The sequence below is a fragment of the Orcinus orca genome, chromosome 3 (assembly GCF_937001465.1).
Source record: "Orcinus orca chromosome 3, mOrcOrc1.1, whole genome shotgun sequence".
NCBI classification, from domain to species: Eukaryota; Metazoa; Chordata; class Mammalia; order Artiodactyla; family Delphinidae; genus Orcinus; species Orcinus orca.
In genome coordinates, this window is record NC_064561.1 from 19,133,100 (window position 1) to 19,157,925 (window position 24,826).

The 24,826-nt window shown below is 51.9% G+C and overlaps 1 protein-coding gene across 6 annotated transcripts in view; it reads left to right on the forward strand.

Moving 5' to 3' along the window:
* COL23A1 (collagen type XXIII alpha 1 chain) overlaps window positions 1–24,826 on the forward strand; it is a 354,295-nt gene that overhangs the window by 312,690 nt on the left and 16,779 nt on the right. For 3 of the 6 annotated variants that reach the window (XM_049707211.1, XM_049707214.1, XM_049707212.1), the window contains exons 1-6: window positions 7,666–15,738; window positions 17,166–17,192; window positions 18,556–18,582; window positions 21,927–22,043; window positions 22,895–22,930; window positions 23,347–23,373. In XM_049707211.1, coding sequence (XP_049563168.1) covers window positions 15,418–15,738; window positions 17,166–17,192; window positions 18,556–18,582; window positions 21,927–22,043; window positions 22,895–22,930; window positions 23,347–23,373 — 555 coding nt within the window. In that variant the 5' untranslated portion in view covers window positions 7,666–15,417. Of the gene's footprint in view, window positions 1–7,664; window positions 15,739–17,165; window positions 17,193–18,555; window positions 18,583–21,926; window positions 22,044–22,894; window positions 22,931–23,346; window positions 23,374–24,826 lie in introns of those variants that run through there. The other 3 variants (XM_049707215.1, XM_049707213.1, XM_033414881.2) reach the window with 3 other exon arrangements.

Genomic DNA, 24,826 nt, shown 5'->3' on the forward strand with positions numbered 1-24,826 from the left:
ATAGCTCTCTGCTGATGACAAAAGAAGCATGTTTTTTATAAAACCTTCCCAAAATAGAGAAAAGCACAAAAAAAGAAAAAGCAATCGTCCATAATCCTACCACCCACAGATAAGTCCCCTCAATATTTTGGCATTTGTTCTTCCCATACTTTTTGTGTACAAATTTGTTTTTATAGTTATTATTCTAAAAATGGGATTACAGTGGACATACGTTTTTGTGGCCTATTTTTTTCCACTTAACATAGCATGAGATTTTTCCACATCATTAAGAATTCTTATAGAAAGTAATAGCTGCATAGCATTTTTTTTTTTTGGCAGTATGCGGGCCTCTCACTGTTGTGGCCTCTCCCGTTGCGGAGCACAGGTTCCAGACGCACAGGCTCAGTGGACATGGCTCACTGGCCCAGCCACTCCGCGGCATGTGGGATCTTCCCGGACCGGGGCATGAACCCGTTTCCCCTGCATTGGCAGGTGGACTCTTAACCACTGCACCACCAGGGAAACCTGCTGCATAGCATTTTATCACATATATAATTGATTTAACCAGTCTCCAAGTTATATTATTTATATTGACCATCTTTCACCCTTGTAGTCAACGTCATGGGAATTAATCTAGGCTTATTTCCATGATTATCTCCTTTGTTTGTTTCTTTTGTTTTTTGTTTTTTGGTGTTTTTTTTGTGGTACACGGGCCTCTCACTGTTGTGGCCTCTCCCGTTGTGGAGCACAGGCTCCGGACGCACAGGCTCAGCAGCCATGGCTCACGGGCCCAGCCGCTCCGCGGCATGTGGAGTCTTCCCAGACCGGGGCACGAACCCGTGTCCCCTGCATCGGCAGGCGGACTCTCAACCACTGCGTCACCAGGGAAGCCAAATGATTATCTCCTTTGAATAAATGTCTAGAAGTTGAATTGCTGGCCCAAAGGGTTTGCACATGTTTAAGGCTTTTGATGTGTACTGCCAAATTGCCCCCCCGGAAGCTGTGCTAATTTACATTCACACCAACAGCACATGAATGCTGCATGTTGCCCCAAGCCCTGGCCAATCATGGGTATTATACTTTTAAATCTATGACAACATAAGTTAAAAATTTATGGATATACGTATGTATCTTGTTTTAATTTAGGGTGTATTTTCGTTAGAAGCACAGTCTCAGAGATTAAACTAGTGTTGATAAATATTGTGTAATTCTAACTGCCATCTGGTGGTAGAACTTGGAATTGCAGGTATAGAATTTAAAGAGATCACCAGCATTTGAGAGCTTTCAGATTCCAATTGATCCAGGGACAGCAGATATCATGCAATCAGACACACACGGGAGAATTTTGAACTCAGAACATTGTCAGTCCAAGGTGGGACCTGCAGAGGAGCCCTGGGCCCAGCATTCTTACATTAGGGGGTAGTAATCAGCATTTATGTTGATAAAGTGATTTTGCCATCTCATAAATAGCAGGCTTGGCTCTGTTCAACAAATACAGAAGGTGTATTGTGTACTAGGGTAGCACAAAAAGAATCAGACCCAGTTGCAGCCTTTGGGGAGCTATGGGGGAGGGGGACCAACAGCCAATTTACCATGGGATAGAGAGGGAGGGACAACTTGGGGTCACTGTGACCTTCCTAGAGGTTTCTTCTCACAAACTCTTTTTTTGCACTCCAAAATGTGGCTTCTGTCTAGGATGAAAAGACCTGTCTGTCACGCAAGGCTCAGTATTGCCTACATCTTGACTTTGGCACAGAAAAAGTCTCATCATCTCCTATTTACAACATCGAAATCCTCACATTTCCTCTTTTTTGGTATTTGGACTTTTTTGACTCAGCATTGAGCTTTAGTGACTTTCGCATTTGTTTTACACCTTCAGAATACAATTCAAACATTTTTGAAAAATGTGTATTTGGTAAATCTTCCAGGGCTTAAGATTTGTGTATTTGAATGTATGAGGAGAGTATTAGGTTGTGAGGTACATAGAAATGATGAAACCCAGTGAGGGCCAGTGGTACAGAGGCCCTGGAATGGGGGAGCATGCCCACTTCAGAAACACTATCGGTCATTGTCTCTGTGCCAGGTGCTTTTCTGGGTCTTTGGACTAGCACCAAACAGGAGTGACAAGGCCCCTCCCTGTAGTGAGGAAGAGAGAAACAAACAAGTAATAAGCCAACAAGATAGCTTCAAGCAGTAAAATGTGCTAGAGAATAAAGCAGGGGACGTGATGAGAGGGCTGACTGGGTGGATGGGTGGGTATAATTTGGATTAAATAATCAGAAGTCTCTTGGGGAAGATGACATTTGAGGTGAGACTTAAATGATGAAAAGATGTAGCAATCTTTGAGGGGGGTTGAGAAATGCTTCTGGCAGAGGAAGAAGCAAGTGCACAGGTCATGAGGTAGGAACAAGCATCGTGTGTCCAGGGTACGTGCGAGGCCAATGTGGCTCGAGTGAACGAGCAAGTGCCAGGAAATGGTAGAAGGGGAAGTCAGAGAGGTCTCCAAGGCTCTGTGGGATAGAATCTTATAGGCCACGGTGAGAGGCTGGCCCAGGCAGGAGGCCAAGGAAACTTGGCTCTGTGTTTACAGAAACTACCTGTCCACAGAGACAGCTGCCTTGACAAGGGTGGGGAGTCTCTCTCCTCCCAAGGGAGCTAGAAAAAAGGACTGTCCACTCTCATCCCCCAGAAGCCTTTCCAACGGGCCTGGGAACAAGTGCACAGACCAAGTGCTTGCTGGGGGCATGATTGCCCGCATTCCCACCCTGGGAGATTGATGGTCTCGGCCCTGCTGGACAGAGGAGGAAGCTAGGCTCAGACATTGATAGGACTTGGCCAAGAGACAAGGCCCACCTGCATGGCAAAGCCCGGATTAGCACGCAGCCTGAAGACTCTCCATCACACCAGCCACCCTATCAGTAAGCAGGTTGTGGCAGCAGACCAGGGCTCAGACTGTCTGTGCATTGGCAGAAGGGTCTTTCTCCTCTCACCACCCAGCGAAACAGATTATTTGGGGTGAATTTTCTGTTTCTCTTCCTCATCCCTATTTTTATCTGGCCCTGGAGCTCTCTCCCCATTCCACCCCCATTATCAAATTGTTAAGACCCTTTCCTGCTTTCCATTAAAAAAACAAACAAACAAACAAAAACAGAAAACCAGTTCTAACTTAGATGAAGAAGAAAATTTCTTCATTCCACCTTCTTTCCTATTCCTCATCCATGTGTCTGTATCATAGCGATTATTAGAAATTAGGGTCCCCCTCGTGGTGAAATGTCCAATTCCGTTTCCCTGGCCAGGAGCAGCTGAGTGAAGCAAAGAGACCACAGCCATGATCAAGTCCCTTTCCACCCCTGCTGGTAGGCAGTCACTTAGCCCTTCTGTCCACATTTGCAGTGTGAGGCTTGGCCTGGATGAAAACATTAGGGATTGGATCTGTGCAGCTTTTCACAGTTTCAAAGTACATCATATCCCTGGACATGATGATTTGTGCCCATTTTGTGGACTGAAAAACTGAAGCTTAGAGTGGCCATGCCACTTTTCCAGATCTCACAGTGACAAGCACATGGGGCCTGGCTTCCCCCTGAAGACTCCCTAGACCTTCCCACACAGAGACATTTATGGCACAGTGGGTAAGCCTGTAATGCATCCAGACAGGGCCTCGGACCCCACAGAGGAAGGAGGAGCTAACTCTGCCTGGGACAAGGGGAGGCTTCATAGAAGAGGGACAGTTGGGGCATGTCTTGAGGGATGAGTAGGAATTTGGCACGAAGACAAGGTAGGAGGCATTCCATGCAGCACCAGCACAGGCACAATGTAAACGGCAGGGAGTGAGATGTGGTCCCATGTGCCAGTGGACAGTGACTCTGAGGGAGGGCAGGGAAAGGCGGGAAGATGATGTTGAGTGAGGGGCCCCCACCCACCCAGAGGGGTGTGGGCAGAAGTGTATATTGGAAAGGCCTCCCTGGCTACAGGGCAGAGACTGGAGGAAGGGGGTCCAGGTAGAAGGCAGCTACAATAATATCAGGCACTGAAATAAGAATGTCCCAGTAAGGATGGAGTAAAAGGGGCAGACTGGAGAAATGAGGGCTGGCGGCAGTTGCAGGCTGGCTCTGACAGTTGAGGGACCAGAGCCAAGCACCACCTATCTGGGGCGGGGCGGGGGCCAGGCAGAGCTGCACGTTGTCTCCAGAATCAGTCATGGGGGCATCGACAGCCTAGGCCCCGGGGGACAGCATAAGCTCTGTGCAGAAATGTGGGATATGAGACAGGGCCTCTGCCTGGGACCAGTTTTGCAATGAATAACTCAGACTGTTTGGAGTTAATCAAGTGAACAAAAAAGGACCACAGGGCACCACACATTCATATGCTGTTTTGCACTCTCATAGTTCAAAAACAGCTTTGATTGTAATAATATAATTAGTTAAATGATTCATCTGTAATATCCCAAATTCATCTGTTTTTAGATTTCAACATCCTACATCTCATTTTCATCTGAGCCTTGCAGTGCTTCTCCCCATCTCCCCAGATTCTGGGTGGAGCAGGGAAGGGATGAAAGCAGATTTTCCAAGCCCCACTAATGGCCCCCAGATTGGAACCTTGGGGAGCCACAGCCGGGCCCTAGGGAAAGGCCACCGTGCTGGCCTTTCCTCCCTCCTCCCCAGGGTCCCTCGAAAGCCCAGGACAGGTGCTCCTTCACCCAGGCTCCTTGCCTTGGGCCCATGCTTTATCCCATGTCCCTCAAGTGTCACATGTGGGGCAACCAAAGGACCAGAGGGCTGAGCTGCTGCTCCTGCCCCCGGTTCCCAGATGCCCTGCTTACCCTCGGCAGCCTTTTGCATCGTCCTGGCAGTGGCCCGGGAGCCCCCAGCCCCAGATACAAAGCTCCGAGGGAGGTGCCATCTTCCCACATCCAGCTCTGGGATTGCTATCAGCAGGGACAGGCCATGGAGGGCCAGTAGAAGTTGGTCCTGCCCTTTGCAGGTGTGACTGTGACAACATCTTTGCTGGCCCCTCTTCCCACTTCCCCCAGGCAGCAAAGCACCCTCACACCCCCCCCCACAGGAAGAACATGTTCACAGACCTGCACTAAGCCACTGGGACAAACTCAGGTCTTCCAAGTAAATAGATTTGAGAGAAAGCAGTTATTTGGGGTATGAAGCTGGTCCACCCAGCTCCTCCTGAAATCAGGGATTGGCCCCCTGTCCTGCCCATGCAGTGAAGAAAGAGTGGGCTGTGGGGCTCCGCAGACCGTGTGATCTCAGGCATGTCCCTAACCCCTCTTCAGCCATTGGGGGAGCCAGGTAATTGACTCCATGAGAGCCCTAACACTGGACATACAGGCTGGGTTCAGTGACAGTTCTTGCCACCGTGATGATCACTGACCCCAGCAGGGGGAGCCCTTGAGTGTCCCCAGTGCCCAGCTCCCAGGATGTGGCCCAGAGGGCAGGAGTCAGCGGGTGCCTATGACAGCCGTCAACAGGTCAAGAGTGCCCTCTGGTGCTCCCAGGCCAGGCACAGGCATCAGTAGGAAACTGGACATTCATTCACAGAAGAGTTCCCTTGACAGCTGGTTCACTCAACAAATATTTACTGTGTTCTCACTATTTATGAGGCACTTTGTTTGGCATTTGGGATACAATTAGTGAGAAATACATCTGGAGTCCCTCCCCCCATGGAGGCTGTGATTGAGTGGGAGAGAGAATCAAAATTCAGGGCCAGGAAGGAACAACAGGTTGCTGCGAGTGTATTTGACCTGAGCCTGGCCTGGTGGGAGTCGGGGTACCGACTCCCACGAAGGGAGGTGTGAGCAGAGGTCGGAAGGCCAAGTAGGGGCTGACAAATGGGAGCTTTGGGGGAATGTCCAGAGAGAGGGTACACCCAAGACAGGCCTGGCTGGGAGGGAACAGGAGAGTGGGGTCAGGGGCCAGCAGCCATGGAGTACCCAACTTCATTGAGCAAGTGGTTGCCTCCCTAAGGGACCACAGGGTGGAGGAAACTTGCAGTAGCATCCAACCTGGGAAGGTCCAGGCTTAAACAAAAACTTTGCAAACCTATCAGGCTGCCCAGTAAGCAGTGAGTTCCCCGTCATTGGAGGTATACAAGCCAGGGCTGCATACCCACCTTTCAGGAGGGACATCTAGGGAGAGGTTGGCCCCAGTGGGTCATCTTCCGTACGAGAGCGGGTTCTTCCACTAATGGGTCCTCCCTTTTGGGCTACTTAGACCCAAACTCAGTGGGACAGGGTGGCACGAGCCCAGCCGGGGAAGGTGGCACTTCAAAGATTCACAGACATCCCTCAGAGCCAGGCCTCTAGTGGGCACTGGAGCCTCGGGGACAGTCACAGTGGGGAGGGGAGGCATTGGGAAGACAGAGTAGAGGGTCAGTAACGGAGGAACTATGTGGGATGAGGGGGAGTTGAGGAAGACTTCTCAGAGGTTACACGTGAGTCTGGAAGGAGGACCATGGAGGCAGAGGAGGGGTCCTTGAATGTCAGGCCAAGGGGCACTGCGGCTCTGCCCTGAGGGTGGGGGTGAGGCTGTATTAGGTGCTGATGAAGCCAGAGAGGGATGGTGAGGTGGGAAGCATGCGGGGTTTAGGCAGGAGATTTAGGCTTATGCCCAGGCCAAGATGGCCATGCCTGGCCTCCCCAAGCTTCAGTTTCTTCATCTGTGGAATGGAGGTAATAATGGCACCTGCCTAACAGGGCTGTGCTCAGGGTCAGTGACATCCAGATGAGAAGGCAAATGTGTATGTCTTTTAGTTCCACCCCTTTTCCTGGATTCTTACCCCAAAACTGGCCCAGCACATTACAGTCACACTCATTCAACCCTTTTGTGTGCCAAGCTCCAGGCTGGGCACTGTCATCTATAGGAAACCATTCCATCCACACCACACCCACTCTCCAGAGGAGGAAACAGGCTCCAGGGAAGTTAAGCAGTTCACTCCAAGGTCTGCCAGGTAAAAACAAAACAATCAGAATGACCCCCGCTCCTTCACTGTGTAGGAAGGATGGGCATGTGGGGATAGGAGGCAGGGAGGCTGGTGGAGACTGGTCCAGAAGAGAGGCCAAGTCCTAGGCAGGGGTGAGTGGGGGACTGGATGTGGACGTGGTTTGGAGAGATGGTTCAGAGCTAGAATTGCAGGCTCACAAGCTCATTGATACATTCCAGGGGCCAGCCAGGTGAAGAAATAGGGGAAACTGGCTGGGTGCAGGAGAGTGTAAGGAAAAGTTGGGCTTGGGATGAACTGGGGGGATACATGCCCCATCTAAAGGGGGTGCTGCAGCTCAGCCCAAGCAGGTCGATCATTACCACATCTCCTAACATATCAAGAGAAGCTGGAGGGACTTCCCTGGTGGTGCAGTGGTTAAGAATCCGCCTGCCAAGGCAGGGGACACAGGTTCTATCCCTGGTCTGGGAAGATCCCACATGCCACGGAGCAACTAAGCCCATGCGCCACAACTACTGAGCCTGTGCTCTAGAGCCCGCGAGCCACAACTACTGAGCCCACGTGCCACAACTACTGAAACCCGTGCACCTAGAGCCCGTGCTCCACGAGAGGAGCCACTGCAATGAGAAGCCTGCACACTGCAACAAAGACCCAACGCAGCCTGGAAGGAAGGAAGGAAGGAGGAAAGGAGGGAGGGAGGGAGGGAAGGAGGGAGGGAGGAAGGAAGACATAAGTTTATTTTTAAAAAAGAGAGAGAAGATAGAAATACAAGTTTTATACAAAATCTTTGGATTCTTAAGGATTCCAACCAATCCATGAACAGTGGGTGACAATTGTGTCATCCATGGAAACCAAACAGGGCCTACCCCAAAGCCCAGGGTTTCAGAGAGGCTGGAAATTCAAACATGAGTGAGGATGGGAGGAAGCAGGCGAGTGGAACCACAGACTAAGGCTCAGGGCAAAAGGGCAGATCAGGAGTGTGGCCTGGGGCATCAGGGGTCCCTGCAGAGCACCCGCTGTCGCCTCTGTGTCTGTTATGAGTTCTCTCAGTCACTCTGTCCCCTGGTGTCTTGGTAATGCTGTGTCTCAGTCCCACCGCCTGAGCTGGGCTGTCCTAGGCAGGCCACTCCCCTTTAGACTGCCTCCATCATGTAGTTCCAGTCACAATGGGACCGTCACCCTTCTGATCCATCCTGCTAGATCTTCACCCTAGCAGAGGCTGCCACCAAAATGGGTGCCTCAGCCTGTCTGCTATTTCCATTGCCTTCCATCAGACCAGCCCCATGTGCCTGAGCTGGAGATACCAGGCTAGAGGCAGCTCTCAGCAGACAAGCTCCATTCACTGATCCAGCTTCCATCCTCCCACACCCAATGGGAGTCAGGTCCATCACTACCCTTCACCCCACCCTGGAACAATTTTTCATGATACCTAACAGGGTAATCATGTAACAGGCAAATGTGTAATTTAAGCAGGTAGTTTGGGATCAATTCAAAGGCATAGCACCATCTCTTCTAGCCACGATGTATAACGGACATACGTGTAATTGCTTCCAGTGCATATGCAAGATATTCACTGAGCATGCCCTCTCTGCAAAATAGAAGCCAACTGGCTTTCTGGCCTCACAGAATCATAGACCTAAAGGGACCTAGAGATTTTCTAGGCCAAGGGTTACAAACCCAGATGCCCCTACAGAGCTGGCAGGTCACCTCAGCAGGATAGCAGGCCAGGTGTGAGGCACTAGGGTGGGGTGGAGCCTGTAGCCCTGGGGCAGTGCCCAGCTAAAGGAACACTTGACCCAGCAGGTATTGCCAAGCACGTGGACCCAGGGTGCAAGATCTTCAACTTTTCAAGGAAAGTCCATACTCCAGATGTTTATGTGAAATGTCACAATTTTTCAATGTTGCAACTAATTCGGTTAGTTTTGCTTTTTTTTTTTTTTAAGTGCATGGACCAAACCAAACCTGGCTCCAGGCCAGCCCTGCCCTCTCCTGTACAGACGAGGAGTGGAAGGGGGCAGCGTGGGCAGGCCAAGGAGCAAGTGAAGGGCAGGGCTCTGACCTCAGCAGGCTCCTAGGTCCCCACCAAGCTAAAGCCCTCACAGCTTGCTATGAGTTAGATGCAGTAGGTGACTGCAGAGCCCACTCTACAGAGGGCCCCAGCTCCCAGGAAGGGGATCCCCAGGAGGAACCCTGTGCCACCACCAAGGCACGAGCTGCAGCCAGGCTGGGCGTAAAAATTGGGGGTCCTTTCTTCCCTTACCCCACGGTGGAATCCAAGTCTGGGAAATTGCTAAGCCCGGACAGTCTTGCTGTGGCCCATGTGTGTGCAAACAGCCTGGCCTGAGAAATCAGAACCGCATGGTGCTGACCTGCCCAAGGGGGCTTCCCACCCACCCCCTTGCCCACTGGACAGCCCTAATGAGACAGCCTTTGCACAGGAATGTGCACGTCCCAGGCTGGGACCCCAGGCCCCAACAGCCTTGTAATTTGATGAATTGTCAACATCTGGGCCATAATTACTGGGCCCTGGACCGATAATCCTGGTAAGCCCCCTCATCCAGGGGCCCTGTTCTGGTGCATTGGAGGGCTCCATTCCCCAAGGGGAGCTGTCAGCATTAATTACAAACAGAAAACAAGATAGTCACCCAGCTCCGGCCAGTCTGAGCATTTACTCCTGTCTCCGTCTAAACACAACCAGTGTACTGATTTACTTCAGTTCAAAAGATACTCTTGCCAATTGGGAGGGCTGAGCCATAGCTGACAGGGAGAAACAGAACCAGCCAGCCCTGTGCAGAGGAAATGGTTGACACAACTTCATTGCCTCAGGGTTGCTCCGAAGCTTTGTTCCCTGATGAACATTGAGAAGCTCCAGTGATGGAGTCGGCATACTCCATGGCCCATACTTACTTCCCCAAGAAACCTCCCCTCTTTTGCCATAGTTAATATTTCTCATAAGATGGCTCCATGGAACCCTGCTTAGGAAATAACCAATAGGGTGACGGAGGGAGGGAGCAAACCCATGAAGGTAAGAGATGACAGCAGTGGCACAGCCTGGCGTCCCATTGCCAGCCACTAGGAAGGCCACACAAAGGTCCCTCCCCAGCACTGCCCACCCGAGAGCCAGTGCAGACTCTACCTCTGTGTCCACTTCCCTGTAGGGTCTCATGACTTGGGTTGGTCTGAAAGAGGAGACAAAGGAGACTAACCTGGGACCCATGTTGAACTTGTCATTTGAGAGAAGGATAAGACCTCCATTTTATGGCTGAGGAAACCGAGGCTCTGGGCTGCTCGGGTCCCTGAGCGAGGCAAGGGGCATGGGCCAGCACGGGGGCTCTGTCCTCCTGGCATGCGATTCAGCGCACCACAGGGTTTTGTTTGCTTCCACACATCCGAAAGCATCCTGGAGCTCAGCTGATCTGCACCAGGGAGGAGTGATTTAAAGCAGAACCCAGGCTTGTAAACAGCTGTGGGGCTCCGTGGAGGGCAGAAGGGGATGAAAACCTCTGGTGAATTCCACAGCTTTGATCAGGCAGGGGAGGCAGCCGGCAGGAACCGAGCACCTCCAGGCATAGTGCTGTGGCATCTGACTCTCAGGATCACCCATTCTGTGGAAGCTGAGGCTCAGAGAGGGGATCTGAACCCAGGGAAGGCCCAAGCCCTGCCCTCACTCCATGGGCTGCCCAGTGTCGTTCCTTCCGCTCCTCTGGTAGGCGACCCAGGGGGAGGAGCAGCTGGAGCGGCTGATGGTCGAGGAAGGGGAGGGCTGCCTTGGTGGAATAAGACCCCATGCCACCAAGGCCATACCTCCACCCAGTCTGGGGCTCTGCTCGTCCAGATGGCCTGGCTTCCCAGAACTAGCTTGTCAGCTGCTGGGGCACTCAGCCTAGACCTTGCCCTGCCTTGGTCCAGCCTGACTACTGTACCCACCCCATGTTTGTCCTTGGCTCCCATCTGACCAGCCCCTGACCCTTCCCTCCTCTCAGAGCACCCAGAGCCAGGCTTGGGCCTCCCTCCAACACATGGAAACACCTGATTCATAGATGGTCCACACAGCCTGCCATCAGAGTTGCTTTGCTAAGACTCAGCCAGGCCCTGAGATGAGAGAGTCCAGTGAGGCTGGGAACATTGCCCTCCGGGAGACCCACAAGCAGGATGATGGCTCAGGCAAATCTTGCAGGAAAGAAACCTATTTCATAGGGTGTAACCCCTTATTTGACCATAGTATTCCCTTCCCCAGGCAAGCCTGTTACACCCTGCAAGACACTGTTCCTTGGACACCTGTTTGGGAAAGGCAGTATGTAGAGGCAGGACCCGTCCTCTAAGGTTCACAGCCCAGGGCCCAACCTCCCCCAGGATAAGAGGGGTCAGAATCATGCCCCAGAGCTAGGCAGGTCCATCTGACTCCAAAGCCAGGTTGTTTCCCCCTCCACCCAACCCTTCTGTGAGTCCCCTCTTCAGTGACTCCCAGTCACCACTGGTCACCTGTCAGCCTCTCCAAGGGTCAGCTGTTTCCCCAGAGAGAGAATTCAAGGGCCTGGGCACAGCCTTCTTGCCTAGGTGTCACCACAGGTGAGCCCAGAGCCACCTCCTCAGACTAAGGCCATGGCTGTGGGTCAGCTCCACCCACAAGGCTGGGCCAGCACCCTCTGGTCTCTAAACATTTGCACGTGGGCATTCTGTGTTTGCCAAGGGAATCTTCTTGGCATCATATCTAGCCACATACAGCTCCAATCTTGGGTTCCCAGGGAATTCGAGGTGACTTTCCTTCAGCCCTGCGATGGGCGTTTCCAAGATTGCTGCTCTTAATGCCCCTTCTTGCCATTATTCAGAAACTACAGATTTGATTCATGTTTTTAAAACTCCAAGACCTGGAGCAAGGGCTCTGTGATCCCAAATACAGGCAGGGCCCTGGGTGGGAAACTTGGTTTTCTGCCACTTACAGGGCTTCTCACAAACGAGAAAGTAGGGGACCAAGGCTGCACCATCAATGTGCCATCGAGGACAGTCTTGGAGTTGGCAGAGGGGAGCATCCTGCCTGGAAGGCAGGATTCACTCTCAGGAAGGGGCAGCTGAGGTCTAACGCTCTCAGAGACAGCTGGTGGCACTGATTTTTTCCCCTCTGGAGTCAAAGCCAAGGCAACATCCCCAGGCTCCCTTCTGCAGTGGACACTTCTAGAAAAGCAGGGCACCATGGCGCTGCATGCTTCACATCAGCTGGAACTGGCCCTGGCAGAGGGTCAAAGTGAAAGAGGGTCCAGGGAGCCCTTGCCCAGGGAGGGTCTGCTCAGTGAGGGAGACAGATGTACCAGGAATCCTGGAAAGAAGGCAAAGCCTATGAACCTTCTCCCTAGGTTCCCTGGACAGCCATCTGTCACCCCCACTACCCTGTGCTGCAGAAGAGGGAGCACTCCATAGAGAGTGGAACCTATTTCAAGCCCTTGGACAATCCCACTGACTCAGCTTCTTCATCTGCAGGAGGGGGCATGGCACCTGTCTCCCAGGGCTGTGGCAAGGGCAAACCCTGTGAGGGATGCAGAGTCAAGTCCAAAGCAAACCCTGCTCTGGCCTTTATCAGGGACACCTTGGACTCATCACACTGTCCAGTTCCAAGGCCTGCTCATGTCGCAGCTGCTGCTGGTGACTTAGCAGTGAGGCCTGCTGTGTTCTCCCTCCTGACATATGAAGAAAAGAGCTTTATTTAGTTCTAAGCTGCACCTTAGTCTCCTTTTTTGTTTGTTTTGTTTTGTTTCTTGTGATGAGGACTTTTAAGATCTACTCTCTTAGCAACTTTCAAGTATACAATACAGTAGTGTAAACTAGAGTCCTCATTGCTGTACATTACATCCCTAGAACTCTTGTAACTAGAATGTTGTACCTTTTGACCCCTTCATCCATTTCACCCACACCCACACCCACACCCATGCCCCCTTCCTTCTGGCAACCTCTAATCTGTTCTCTGTATCTAGGAGCGTGGGTTTTTTTGCTGTTGTTTTGTTTTAGATTCCACATATAAGTGAGATCATGTGGTATTTGTCTTTCTCTGCCTGACATTTTTACTTAGCATAATGCACCTCAAGTTCCATCCATGTTGTTGCAAAAGGCAAGATTTCATTCTTTTTTATGGCTGAATAGTATTCCAGTGTGTGTGTGTGTGTGTATACCACATCTTCTTTATCCATTCATCCATCGATGGACACTTAGGTTGTTTCTATGTCTTGGCTATTGTAAATAATGCTACAGTGGGGGTACAGATATCTTTTCAAATTACTGTTTTCATTTTCTTTGAATAAATACCCTGAAGTGGAATTGCTAGATCATAAGGTGGCTTTATTATTTGAGGAACCTCCATACTGTTTTCCATAGTGGCTGCACAATTTACATTCCCACCAGTAGCACACAGGGCTTCCTTTTTCTCCACATCCTCACCAACACTTGTTACTTCTTGAAAAGGAAGGAGCTTTACTTAGTTCTAAACTGCATCTTAGTTTCTTTTTAATTTCCATCTGCATTATGGCTTTTTTTAATCCATGCAGAATAGAGAGGGGCAAAGTTTGCACTGTGTTTGGGCTCAGGTCAGCAGGATGGACAGACACATGCAGGGCCTGGGCACAGAGTCTGCAGTGGCAACCACACTGGACAAGGTGACTGGGGGCCCGTGGACAGGCGAGATCCAGTGGGCAATGGGACAGAGCAGGGAAGGTTTGAACAGAAGCATGCAAGGGCAGACAAGAGGGGAGAGTGGCCAGAGGCCAGGCAAGACCACTGCCGTGGCTTGAGTGTAGTGTGGACACAGAACTGAAGTGCCTGCCGTGTCGGCTCCAGCCCCCACTTCTTCTGGCTGCATGGCCTGGGGCAAGGCCTTCCCCTCACTGGGCCTCAGTTTCCTCCTCTGTAAGATGGGTATGATAACACCTTCCTTACACAGGGCTTCTGTTGTGATTCAGGCAGAGTGTGGAGGCCACCAATAGCCCCCAGAAGAGACCCAGGATGGGACTGGGCCCTCTGTGTTATGGCAGCTGAGAGGGCTAGGGTGAGGGGTCCCCCATAGAGATGCCCAGAGGGACATGGCCCTGAGGAGGCCTAGCAGGGCCTGAGCATGGAGGGGTAGATGAGGGGCAGGACCTACTTTTAGAGGACTGCTAAAGGGAAAAGGCTTTTCATATGGATCCAGGTCAGGGCAGCCAGGAGCTGGCCCAAGGAGACAGGCCAGCTAGGACAGCTTCTGATGAGCTGCAGATGGCGGGGACCGAAACTGCACCTGACCAGGAGCCCCCAGAGCCTGGGCCCCCAAGACCTTGGAATGGCCCCACTCCCCCTCTCCTGGGACCCCAGCTGCCCCCAGGCCATCACCCTGACATCCAGACCCTCAACTAAATGTGAAGGGAATGGCCAGAAGCACTTAGGAGACCAATTTTCAGAATTGCCCTGGTTTCCTGCCTGGAGTGAGGCCCTTGAGTGAGGGCACCAAGGAGCAGTCACTCTCACAGCATCTGGGGAATCTGCAGATGGCTGTCGGCCAGGGCAGTCTGGAGCCCCAGCCAGGGAAACTGGCTGTTTACCACTGGAACCAGCAGGCAGGTGGACCCAGTCCATGGCGCCCCCATTGGGTTCCTCTACACCTCCACAAGGGTATAGAAGAATCCAGTGAGGCTTTGTCAGGTGGGTGGACAGTGGGAGCTTTTGGGCAGTGGTCACCAGCCGTCTGAAGATACCACAAAACCCCCAGACCACTGAGAGGCCCCAGCTCTCTAGACCCACCCTTGTATTATTTGACTTTTGCCTTCAAAGACCACAGCAGTGCAGGGAGCTGAAAGAGCTTTCAAGACTCTTCTTGTTATGTCTTAGTTCAGGCTACTCTAAGAAAGTACCATAGACTGCATGGCTTATAAACCACAGAAATCTATCTCTTCAGTTCTGGATGCTGGGAAGTGTGAGATCAGAGTGCCAGCACAGTCGGGTTCTGGTGAGGGCCCTCTTCTGGGTTGCAGACTTTCAACTTCTCACTGTGTTCTCACATGGTGGGGAGAGAGGGCTAGAGAGCTCTCTGGGGTCCTTTTTATAAGGGCACTAATCTCATTCATGAAGGCTCCACCTTCATGACCTAATCACTTCCCAAAAGCCCCACCTCCACATACTATCCCATTGGGGGTTAGGTTTCAACATATGAATTTGGGGGGGACACATTCAGTCCCTAACAAGTTACAAGTGACAGAAACTCAATTCAAACTGGCTTAAGGAAAGAAATGTATTCGCTGACAAACAAAGAAGTATGCAGAGGTAGTTTCAGCTTCAGGCCCTTTGCGTGCCTTTCTCTCTGTCTCTCAGCTCTGCCTTTCTCTCTGTTGGCTCTTTCTCAAGCCATGTGGTGCCCCCAGGAGCTCCAGGATTAGCCCCATCAGGAGAAAAGAATCCTTTTACTTCTAAAGCTCCACCATTCAAAGTCCCAGGCATGACACTCATACCTGAACTACTCACCCTGGCCGAGGGAATATGGTCACATGTCCAAACCCTATGGGGTGGATGGGGGTGGCTTTGGAGAAGAAACGGGCTCTGTTATCAGAGGAGGGGATTCTGGGCAACAAACAGCACAGAGATGCCCCCACCCTGAGTCCACGTGAAATGTACCCAAGACCATGGGCTCAGGGCAGGCTTTGGTCTCTTGTCACTCAATTGTGCCTCTGGGTCGTAAAACACAGAAGAAATGCCTTTCCTGTGTGTAACCTCTGTGCTCTCTCACTCTCTCTCTCACTCTCTCTCTCTCTCTCTCTCTTTCTCGTTTTCCAGGGACCACTGGGTCTGGATGGCAAGCCCGTAAGTGATAACAGGGCAGTTGTAGGTGGTCCTGGGATGGGGCTGCCCCTGGGGTTGGGAGTTACCATGGATGCCAGAGAGAAGGGCCACTAAGAACCTGGTTTAGCATGGAGAGAAGCTACTTGACCATCAGACTTGAGTTTAAATCCAGCTCCACCACCTGCTGACTGTGCAACCTTGAGGAGGCCTCTTCACCTCCCCAGCCTGAGGCTTCTGTTTGTCAAACAGGCATATTAATTCTCCCCACAGGGATGCTGGGGATGCAAAGAACTGTGAACAGCACTGTCCCTGGTGCCCAGTCAGCCCTCAAAACACAGAAGGCCCTCCCAGCAGACCCCAGGCACAAAGCATCCCCTCATACAGTCTGAAGACTTAGATGGTGGACATCAGGCTGAAGAGTTCTCAACACCTGGACCAGAAGCATATGGTCCACTGGCATCTTTAGCAGAATGAATAAGATGCACACAGAGACAGCATAATAAAATGAATAATTGGATTTGGATGGAAGGAAGGAAGGACAGATGGATGAATAGATTGATGAACAGATGGACAGATGGATGGATGAATGGATGGGTGGATGGAAGAAGAGTCAAATGAGGTAATGAATTGTACACACAGTTGGATGCATGGAAGAGTAGATGAGTTAGTGGATGGATAAATGCATGATGGTTGAGCAGACAAGTGAGTGAAAAAAATGAGTGAATTAACAAATGATTGAAGAGCTGACTGATGTCGAGTGCATTATTAAAGGGGAAGAAAGAACCCACTACCTAGATGGATGAGTGAATGAGCGAATCCATCACTACCTGAAGGGAACATGGATGTTTTGGGAAGAAGGCCAGTGATCGAGGTCCCTGACCAAGAGTGTGAACCCCAAGCTGGCCCACTGCAGCCTGGCCCCCACCCCAGGGTCTCTGAGCTCCACAGTTGGTGCCTTGTGTGTGGCCTGACCAGCTTCCCTAGAAGTCCTGGTAACTTGGCAAGACTGAAAGAGACACATTTCCCTGCAGCCAGAGAGTGATGGCAGCCATCATGGCCTGCAGGGAGCCACCTCCACATCCACACACCCCCAGACTGTGAAGACAGTGACCTCCTCACTGGTACCTGGGCACAACGGGTGCTGAGCAGGGAGGGCTCTGTTCTCTGGGGGAAATGACTCGCACATGTGCCCCTGTCCAGAGAGGAAGCCAGTGACCACCCCAGTCTCCTGTCCTCCTTGTGGTGAGCACTGAGGTTCAGAGCTTCCTTGGGGCCAGCACAGGCAGCCCTCATAAAGGCTGATAGGCGTGTATGTTTTTTCACTCAGCTGCCCACAGCTCTGCTCAGCCTCACAGGCCCTTCTGCCCTCAAAGCCTCAGGGAAGATAGAAGGGGGCTAGCCTAGTGCTCTTCACTCACTCCTGTTCTTTCTCTATCTTCCTTCTCCAGGGACTTCCAGGCCCCAAAGGAGAAAAGGTAAGTGATGCTGGAAGCTGTCCAGATGCAGTAGGCTGATAAAGGAGGCCAGAAATCTGCCTTCAAACCCCAGCTCCAGAGTGTGACCTTGGGCAAGTTACATCCCCTCCTGGAGCCTTACTTTCCTCATCTGTGAGGTGGGGCTAGTGGTTCCTACCTCCTAAAGTGGTTACAAGGCTTACCTTTGACAATTTAAAGTACCTGGAGGGTTGAATCCGAGTTCTCCTGGCACCAGAGTGTAACAAAACTCAAAGCACAGTCTACCCAGAATGATGAGTTTCCAAAATAATCAATCCTGAAAAGGGGAAGGTGCCAGAAGAGCCTGTGGAATTGAACACTGACTGTTGATGGCATTCTTTGTGGGGAGGACACCCCCCCAGGAAAACAAATGGCAGAGAGCTAACCCTTTGCAGCCCTTTGTGAGAAGGTCTTCCCTGACATTTGGCACTAAATGTCACAGTCAGACTCCTGGAGGGCTGGGAACTCCAAGTGACTTGGAGGGGAGCAGGAGAGAGGGGAGACCTGTGTGTCCCACAGTGGAGTCAGGGGAGGGAGGGGCCATAACAGACCTGGGTGTGGTAGAACCGACAGGGCATTTCTAAGGCAGGGCAGGGCAGGGCTGGGCTGGGCTGCGCCACTGCTATGTGGCCCGCATAGGTCAGGGCAGCCAGGGTTCCGGTCCACCCTCAGGGCTGAGCAAGGCACAGGATCTGGTGTTCAGAGCCTCAGGTTTGCATTACAGCTCCACCACCAACTGTGTGGCCTTTGGCAAGTTACCCAGCTCTCTGGGCCTCAGTTTCTCCATCTGTAAATTAAAACCAACCTCTCATGGGGAAGACTGCGTGAGGTAACCGTCTGAATGTTCTTTGTAGATGATGAGACACTCGTGCAGTTGGCAGGTACAGTGATTGCCTTCTTGCCAATTCTGGCTGATGCCACCGAGTCATAGAAATGATTAAGGTAGAGGCTTTGAAAACAGAGAGAAATTGAAGTCTTGGCATCTACTGCTACATAGCATACTGCCCCAAAACTTGGTGGCTTAAAACAGTAAATCAGTTATCATCCCTCATTATTCCCAGGTTCGGGGGTTCCACTCTGCTGTGTCTGGGGGCTGCCAATAGATAACAGACCACCTGGCTCCAAGCCCTGGATCTACTAGCTGTGTGACCTTGAGGAAGTTACTTAGCCTCTCTGTGCCTCAGTTTCCTCATTGGAAATGGAGATGACATAGAACCTTTATGTTTTTTTTCTTAGAATGAAGTGAGACTGTGTATATGAAGCACTGAGCACAGAGCAAATGCTCCACACATGTGAAGTAGTAATAAAAGTAGTGGTGATGTATCACCCTGTTTTTTGTTCCTAGGGTGCACCAGGAGACTTTGGCCCCCAGGTAAGAACTGAGCAAGACCCTCCCCTGATCCCACATGGTTTGTTTCATATCATAATAAGGTATACCTAGCGTTTCTTCTGGATCCCTATGCTTATCACAGAAAAAAGTGAACAAGCAGCCCCTCCCCACCCGTGGTCTATCTCGCTGCCTGTTTTCACTTCAACATCCGCTGGGTGGAAGCCCCAAGCACCTTGATTTGGCCGAGGCTGCCATCCCCTGCACAGACAGGGACTCTCTGGCAGACATCCAGTCACCCTTATCACCATAGATGGGCAGACAGTGGGGCTGGCACTGGGCCCAGACTGGAGACTGATCTTCCTGAGGGCAGCTGGCACCCAGGAAGAGGGAAGACTGTGGATGTAGCCAGCAGCCCTGAGCCCAGAGTTCAGCTCTGCCACTTACCAGCTGAGTGACCTGGAGTGAGTCACCTTCCCCTCTGAGACTCAGTTTCTCCAACTGTGAATGGGGATGACATCCTTGACCCCAAGCCACTGAGGTGAAGATTCATGGCAATCAGGAAAGTGGGCACCTGGCACCCCAAGTGGGAACAGTAGATCAGAGTCTCTGTCCAGCCCACTTCTAGCCCTTCATGCCCCCTGAGTCCAGGCACCCAGAAGTGCCTTGTTCCGAACCAGGGTTCTCCTCAACGGAGGCTGAAGCAGAGTGGAGACCTCTGCTGGTTGGGCCCCACAAAGCAGGTCTTGGCAATTTCGTGGGGAGCGTAGCTGGGGATGCCCACTCGTGGATCTCTGTGCAGCTCAGGCTTTCCCCAGGCTGGTGGGGGCATTTCTAAAGGGGCTTCCCAAGAGCAGCATTCTAAGCGGCACGAGACCAGTTAAGAGCTACCTCCAGAATGGAAACAGTAGCACGTCCACTGCATTCTATTGGTCACAGCAGTCACAGGGCCCGCCCAAGTCAAGAGGGTGGAGAAATGGACTCCAGCTCTTGGGGGAGTGCAAGGTCCCATTGAAGAGGAGCCCGTGGGTTGGGAGCAAGGATAGCACCCATGTTTGGAGAATGTGTTCCGCCACTTCCAATGACCAGGCTTCCTCTCTCCAGGTGGGGTTAAGTGGCTTTGCCTCCAGAAATAGCCTGGTCGTTTCTAAATCACCCTCCTGCCTTTCTCATCACACACCTCTTTGCCAACTAGATGGTTTTCCCGAGGCTCAGTCCAGGATTTATAAGTAGAGACCATCACGTGTACAATCGCCGAATCCTCAAGGTAGACTGGCGGAGTCTGGGCTGCTGGTGTGTACATTCCCCTCGACTCACCCCACATTCCCGGGGGAGACCTCAGCCATCCGATCCTGGTGGGAGGAGGAGGAGGAGGCTGACCAGCCTCATTCCAAGTAACTCAGGAGAAGACCCTAAACCTCTTCTAGAACCTGCTCAAGTATCTACACCCATTTTCTGCCTTGGTAAGGAGCTTCCAGGCCAGTGGTTCCCACCCTGAGCCCTTGAGCTATTAAAGGAGCAGCAGTGGGCGGAGTATCTTCAGCTGATTCCTAACACAGTGTAAAATGAGACAGAAATGACCCACGACTATTGCCACTCTGGTTGGGTGACCTTACCAAACTCAGTTGTCTTTTGGCTGGAATTCTATCTTCTTGGTCAGGACCCTGGCTGAGTCAGACTGATCAGAAGATCTGCATGGTGGACATTGCGAGCTTCAGTTAATTTTTTAATTAGGAAAACAAGTGAGCTATGTCTTAAGTGCAGTGGTCTAGAGAACCAAGTTCTCTCATATCGTGGGGTCACAGATGAAAAATACTGTCTAAAAGAGACTCTTGCCTCAGTGGTCAGAGGAGACAGTGCCTTTCCTAGCTCTGTAACCTTGGGTAAATGATTACATTCTCTGACCACTGGCTACTCCATCTGTAAAATGGGACAATAGCAGTGCCCTGGCCAGGTGGTCGCAGGGTTAGGTGAGATAACCTCCAGGTAGGCCTCACTCCTCAGAGCTTGGGCACACAGCAGGGGCCCAATCCACAAAAGGCTTCTTCCTTTCTTGGTGACAGGAAGGTTAGGAACTGCTGGCACTGAGCCAGATGTGCCACATTACTGTGTCCTGAGCCAGTGCTGGGCGGGCACCACTGAGGCAGCAGGAAGTGCTGGGGGCACTGTGGTCTCTCCTTCTCTCCTCCTTGCAGGTGGGGCCACAAGGTGAGGGCTCTGGCTGCCTGAGGTCTGACCCATTACTAACACTGCCAAGAGTGAGGGATTTGGTGTTGCATGAGAGAGATGGTGTGGTCCTTTGTCGCTCTTTTTTTTTTTTTTTTTTTTGAGATAATTAAGAATTCACAGGCAGTTGTAATAAATAATACCCCGTGTACCCATCATCCAGTTTCCCCCAATGGTGACATCTTGCATTGCTGTAGTACAACCTCACAACCAGGAAATTGACACTGATATAATCTGCCAACCTTATTCCATTTTCACCCATTTTACTTATTTGTGCGTCTACTTATTTCCATGCAATTTTATCACCCTTGAGATTTGTGCAACCACCACCCAAAGATCCCTCCTGCTATCTTTTTATAGCTGTAGTTACCTCCCTCCCTGCCCCCATGCCTAACCCCTGGCAACCACTGATCTGTGCTCCATCTCTATAAATTTGCATTCCAAGAATCTCATGTAGATGCAGTCATCTAGTAGCCAACTTCTGAAATTGGCTTTTTTCACTCAGCATAAATCTTTTGAGATGCATCCAAGTTGCTACATGTGTCAGTACTTTGTTCCTTTCTATTTACTGCTGAGCAGTATTCCATGACATGGATGTACCCCAGTTGTTTAATCATTCACCATTGAAGGACATTTGGATTGTTTCCTGTTTGGAGCTATTATGAATAAAGCTGCTGTGAACATTCATGTATGGGCTTTTGTGTGAACATGTTTCTGTTTATCTGGGACAAATGCCCAAGGGTGTGCCTCTATCACTTAATAAAGCAGGAGCTGACCGACCAGGAAGGTCTTTCAGGAGGCTTACAGTCCCCATTCCAGAAGGAAGGGCGCTGGTTGGGCACTTGTGCTTTGTCCCACACCTAGTGTGTCTCATCTCTCACCTAAACACCGTAGCTGGGCTTCAGGCACTGAGAGCTGGAGACATGGAGCATGCCGTGGAGTGTACAAGATCTTCTTGGCCTCTTATGCAGAGGTATAGGGACCTGTCCCTTTGTGTGGCCACCAAGAAGTGGCAAGAGGCCCAATAACAAACCCCTTTCCTCTGAGCCTGCCAAGGGCTGGGAAGGTGAAGGCATCTGGCCGCCCATCTGAGGAGGCCTCTCTCTGAGGCCAGAACCCCTTCCCCTCAGCCTCAGAGTCATGCTGGGCCCCATGTCTTTCAGGGAGATCAAGGGCAAGATGGAGCTGCTGGGCCTCCAGGGCCCCCAGGACCCCCTGGGGCCCGGGGCCCTCCTGGCGACACTGGGAAAGATGGCCCCAGGGGAGCACCAGGCCCAGTGGTAAGAGAGAGCACGGAGCTGGACCACCCAGGACGTGGTTCTGTACTTACCAAAACTCCAAACCCTGATCCTAGAATCAATGCCAACCCTAGCCCTATCCCAAACACCCACCCAGACTCTTACTCCAGTCACACCTTAAATCTGACACTAACCAGGTCCTTAACCCCGATTTAGACCTTGACCCCAAACTCACTCCCAAATCCAGATCCACACCCCCAATTCAGATTGTTATCCAGACCCTAACTCTCACCCCTACAGACTCTGACCCAGCTCTTATCCCCACACTCTAACCTCACATAGATTCATAGACCCTAACCCTAACCTTGGTTATAGTCTCAGTCCCAATCTACACCCGGAGACCCCTATGAGGCTGCTGTCTCTGCAGATCTCTACCAACCTCTTCTCACTCTCTCTCTCTCTCCCTCTCAGTCTCTCTCTCTTTCTTTTTATCTCTCTGCTTTTTCTTTACCTCTCTCTCTCTTTCTCCTACTAACTAAGCCTCAGTTGTCCTCCCATAGTCCTAACCCCAATACCGGAGGCCAAATCTCATTGTACTGCCTCTTTCCTTCACCCAGGGGCTCCAACCTGTACTTTCCCACCAAACTGCCACCAGGGTCCCCTGTCAGGGAAGCTACTCAATTGTCTCACCAATTCCTTATCATGTTGGGCATATAATTCCCTGAGTCTCAACTTTCTTGTCTGTGGGGTGGGGACAGTGATGCCCACTTTTCAGAAGTTTGGTGAGGACAAAATGTACTTGCAGCCCCAGCCCAGGGTCTGGCGGGAGATGGGGGCTCAGTCAACTGTGAGCCCCTGCCTCCCCTCATTGCTCTCCTCTTATGCCTCCTCAGGGTGCCAAAGGAGAAGCTGGACAAGATGGCGAGACGGTCAGTATCCAGGGCATTTCAGAGGTCCGGGCTGGCAGGACCGTGGTTCCAGGCCCAGAAGCCCCTCTCCCACACACACCCACATTGGGGTTGGGTGTGCGGCTGTATGTGTGTGCACACCTGCACTCTTGCCCCCCCACCACCTGTGGGGAGCAGATGGGCCAGGACTCCAGCCCCAGCAGAATTCTCACAGACCCAGACCCCTGGGAGGGAGCCTGCAGTCCACTTGTCACTGCTTGAGATCTAAAGCAGATTTCTGTCCAAGATACGAATGGGTGGCACAGCCGGGTTCCAGAGACAGCTCTGCCTGCCCTCTGGGACTTGGTGTCACCCTTTATAAAACAAGGATGCTAAGGAAGACAGCCCGGGAGCCCTGTCTGGGATCACGTTTAACACCCCTTCTTCTCTCATTCCAGGGCCCGAGTGGACCCCCAGGGCCCAAGGTAAGCTCCTCTCACTTCTGTCTCAGGCCTGGGGTGGGGGGCTCCCTCACCCCACCACCTTCCCCTCCCCCACCCCCACTGAAGCCAAAGTGGCAGGGTTAGAAGACCAAGTTCTGTAACCTTAGGCAAGTGACCTCATCTCTCTGTGCCTCAGTTTACTCATCTGTCAAATGGGGTCATGATAAACTTTTCCTGCCTTTCCTTCACAGCAAGTTGTGAGGATCGAATAATAAAATCCATTAGCTTGTCAGCTCTCTTTTCTTTCCTCCTTGAGCAGCACCTGCCAGGGTGGGAAGGCAGGCTATGGTCCTCCCTGAAGGAGCCAGAGCCCCTGGACTGAGCAGGAGGGAAAGGTGGGAGAGGAGCCCCCTTTAGTGAGTGCCTGCTGGGAGTCAAGGGCCTTCAATGCATTCCCTCTAATCTCACAACCACCCTCTGAGGCTGGGGGAGTCAGGGCCCCTCTTACAGGAGCAGTGACTTGCCCAGGGTCACTCAGCTTGGGAGGGACCAGGTCAGGGTCGGAGTGGAGTCCAAGACCGTCAGCCCCAGCACCCACATGCATCTCTCTGAGGGGCTCGGGGGTCTCTGGGCTGCACTGGATGGGGGTCATCAGGGCCACTTCTACCAGAGGAGCAGGCACCTGGTGTCCAGGTGGCTCTGATATCTCTTGCATCCCCACTGTCTCCCCTGCAGGGTGAGCCCAGTGTTCCTGGAAAGAAGGTGGGGGTGGCTGTGGATGGCCTTCTTGGCAGGGATGTGGGAAGTGGCTGGAGAGAAGGGCAGGGGCTGGGCACGGCGGAACCCAACCTAAGTCCTGACTGTGGGTGGCGGCTCTGACCTCTGTCTCTGAAGCCAGGATCTCATTCATTCATTCATTCACTCATTCACTCACTCTTAGAGAAATACATCAAACACATACAATTACTCAAACATATCAGATTTGTTCCCATGTCAAATTGGTTCTCGAAAAGTGATCCCTGGATCAGCAGTACCAGCGTCACTGGGGGCTCATTAGACATGTGTGTTCGGGGCCCATCCCGGAGGCCCCGAGTCAGAGACACTGGGGGTGGGCGTGCTCTGTTCAGGCAGCCCCCTGAGTGGTGCTGACATGTGCTCAAGTTTGGGAACCACTGACCCAGATTAATCTTCCCCCATTGCTTCCCATGGCTGGGCCTCCTCCTCCTCTTCCTCCTACTGGGCTCAGCAAAGCTGCCCCCTCCTCCGGGGGACCGTCCGCAGCCACCTACTGAGACACATGCTCTCCCTGAGTCCCTCTCTATCCCACCATTCTCTTATATTCTCTTGTCTACTTCCCGGCATGGGGCTATGAATTTATCTGGATATTTCCTTGCCCTCAGTCTCCTCTGACTCATTGAGCAGGGACCCCATCTGCCTGGCTTGCAGAGGGTGCTCAGAGATGTTTGCTGATGGAGGGAATGAATTCCCTCTCCTT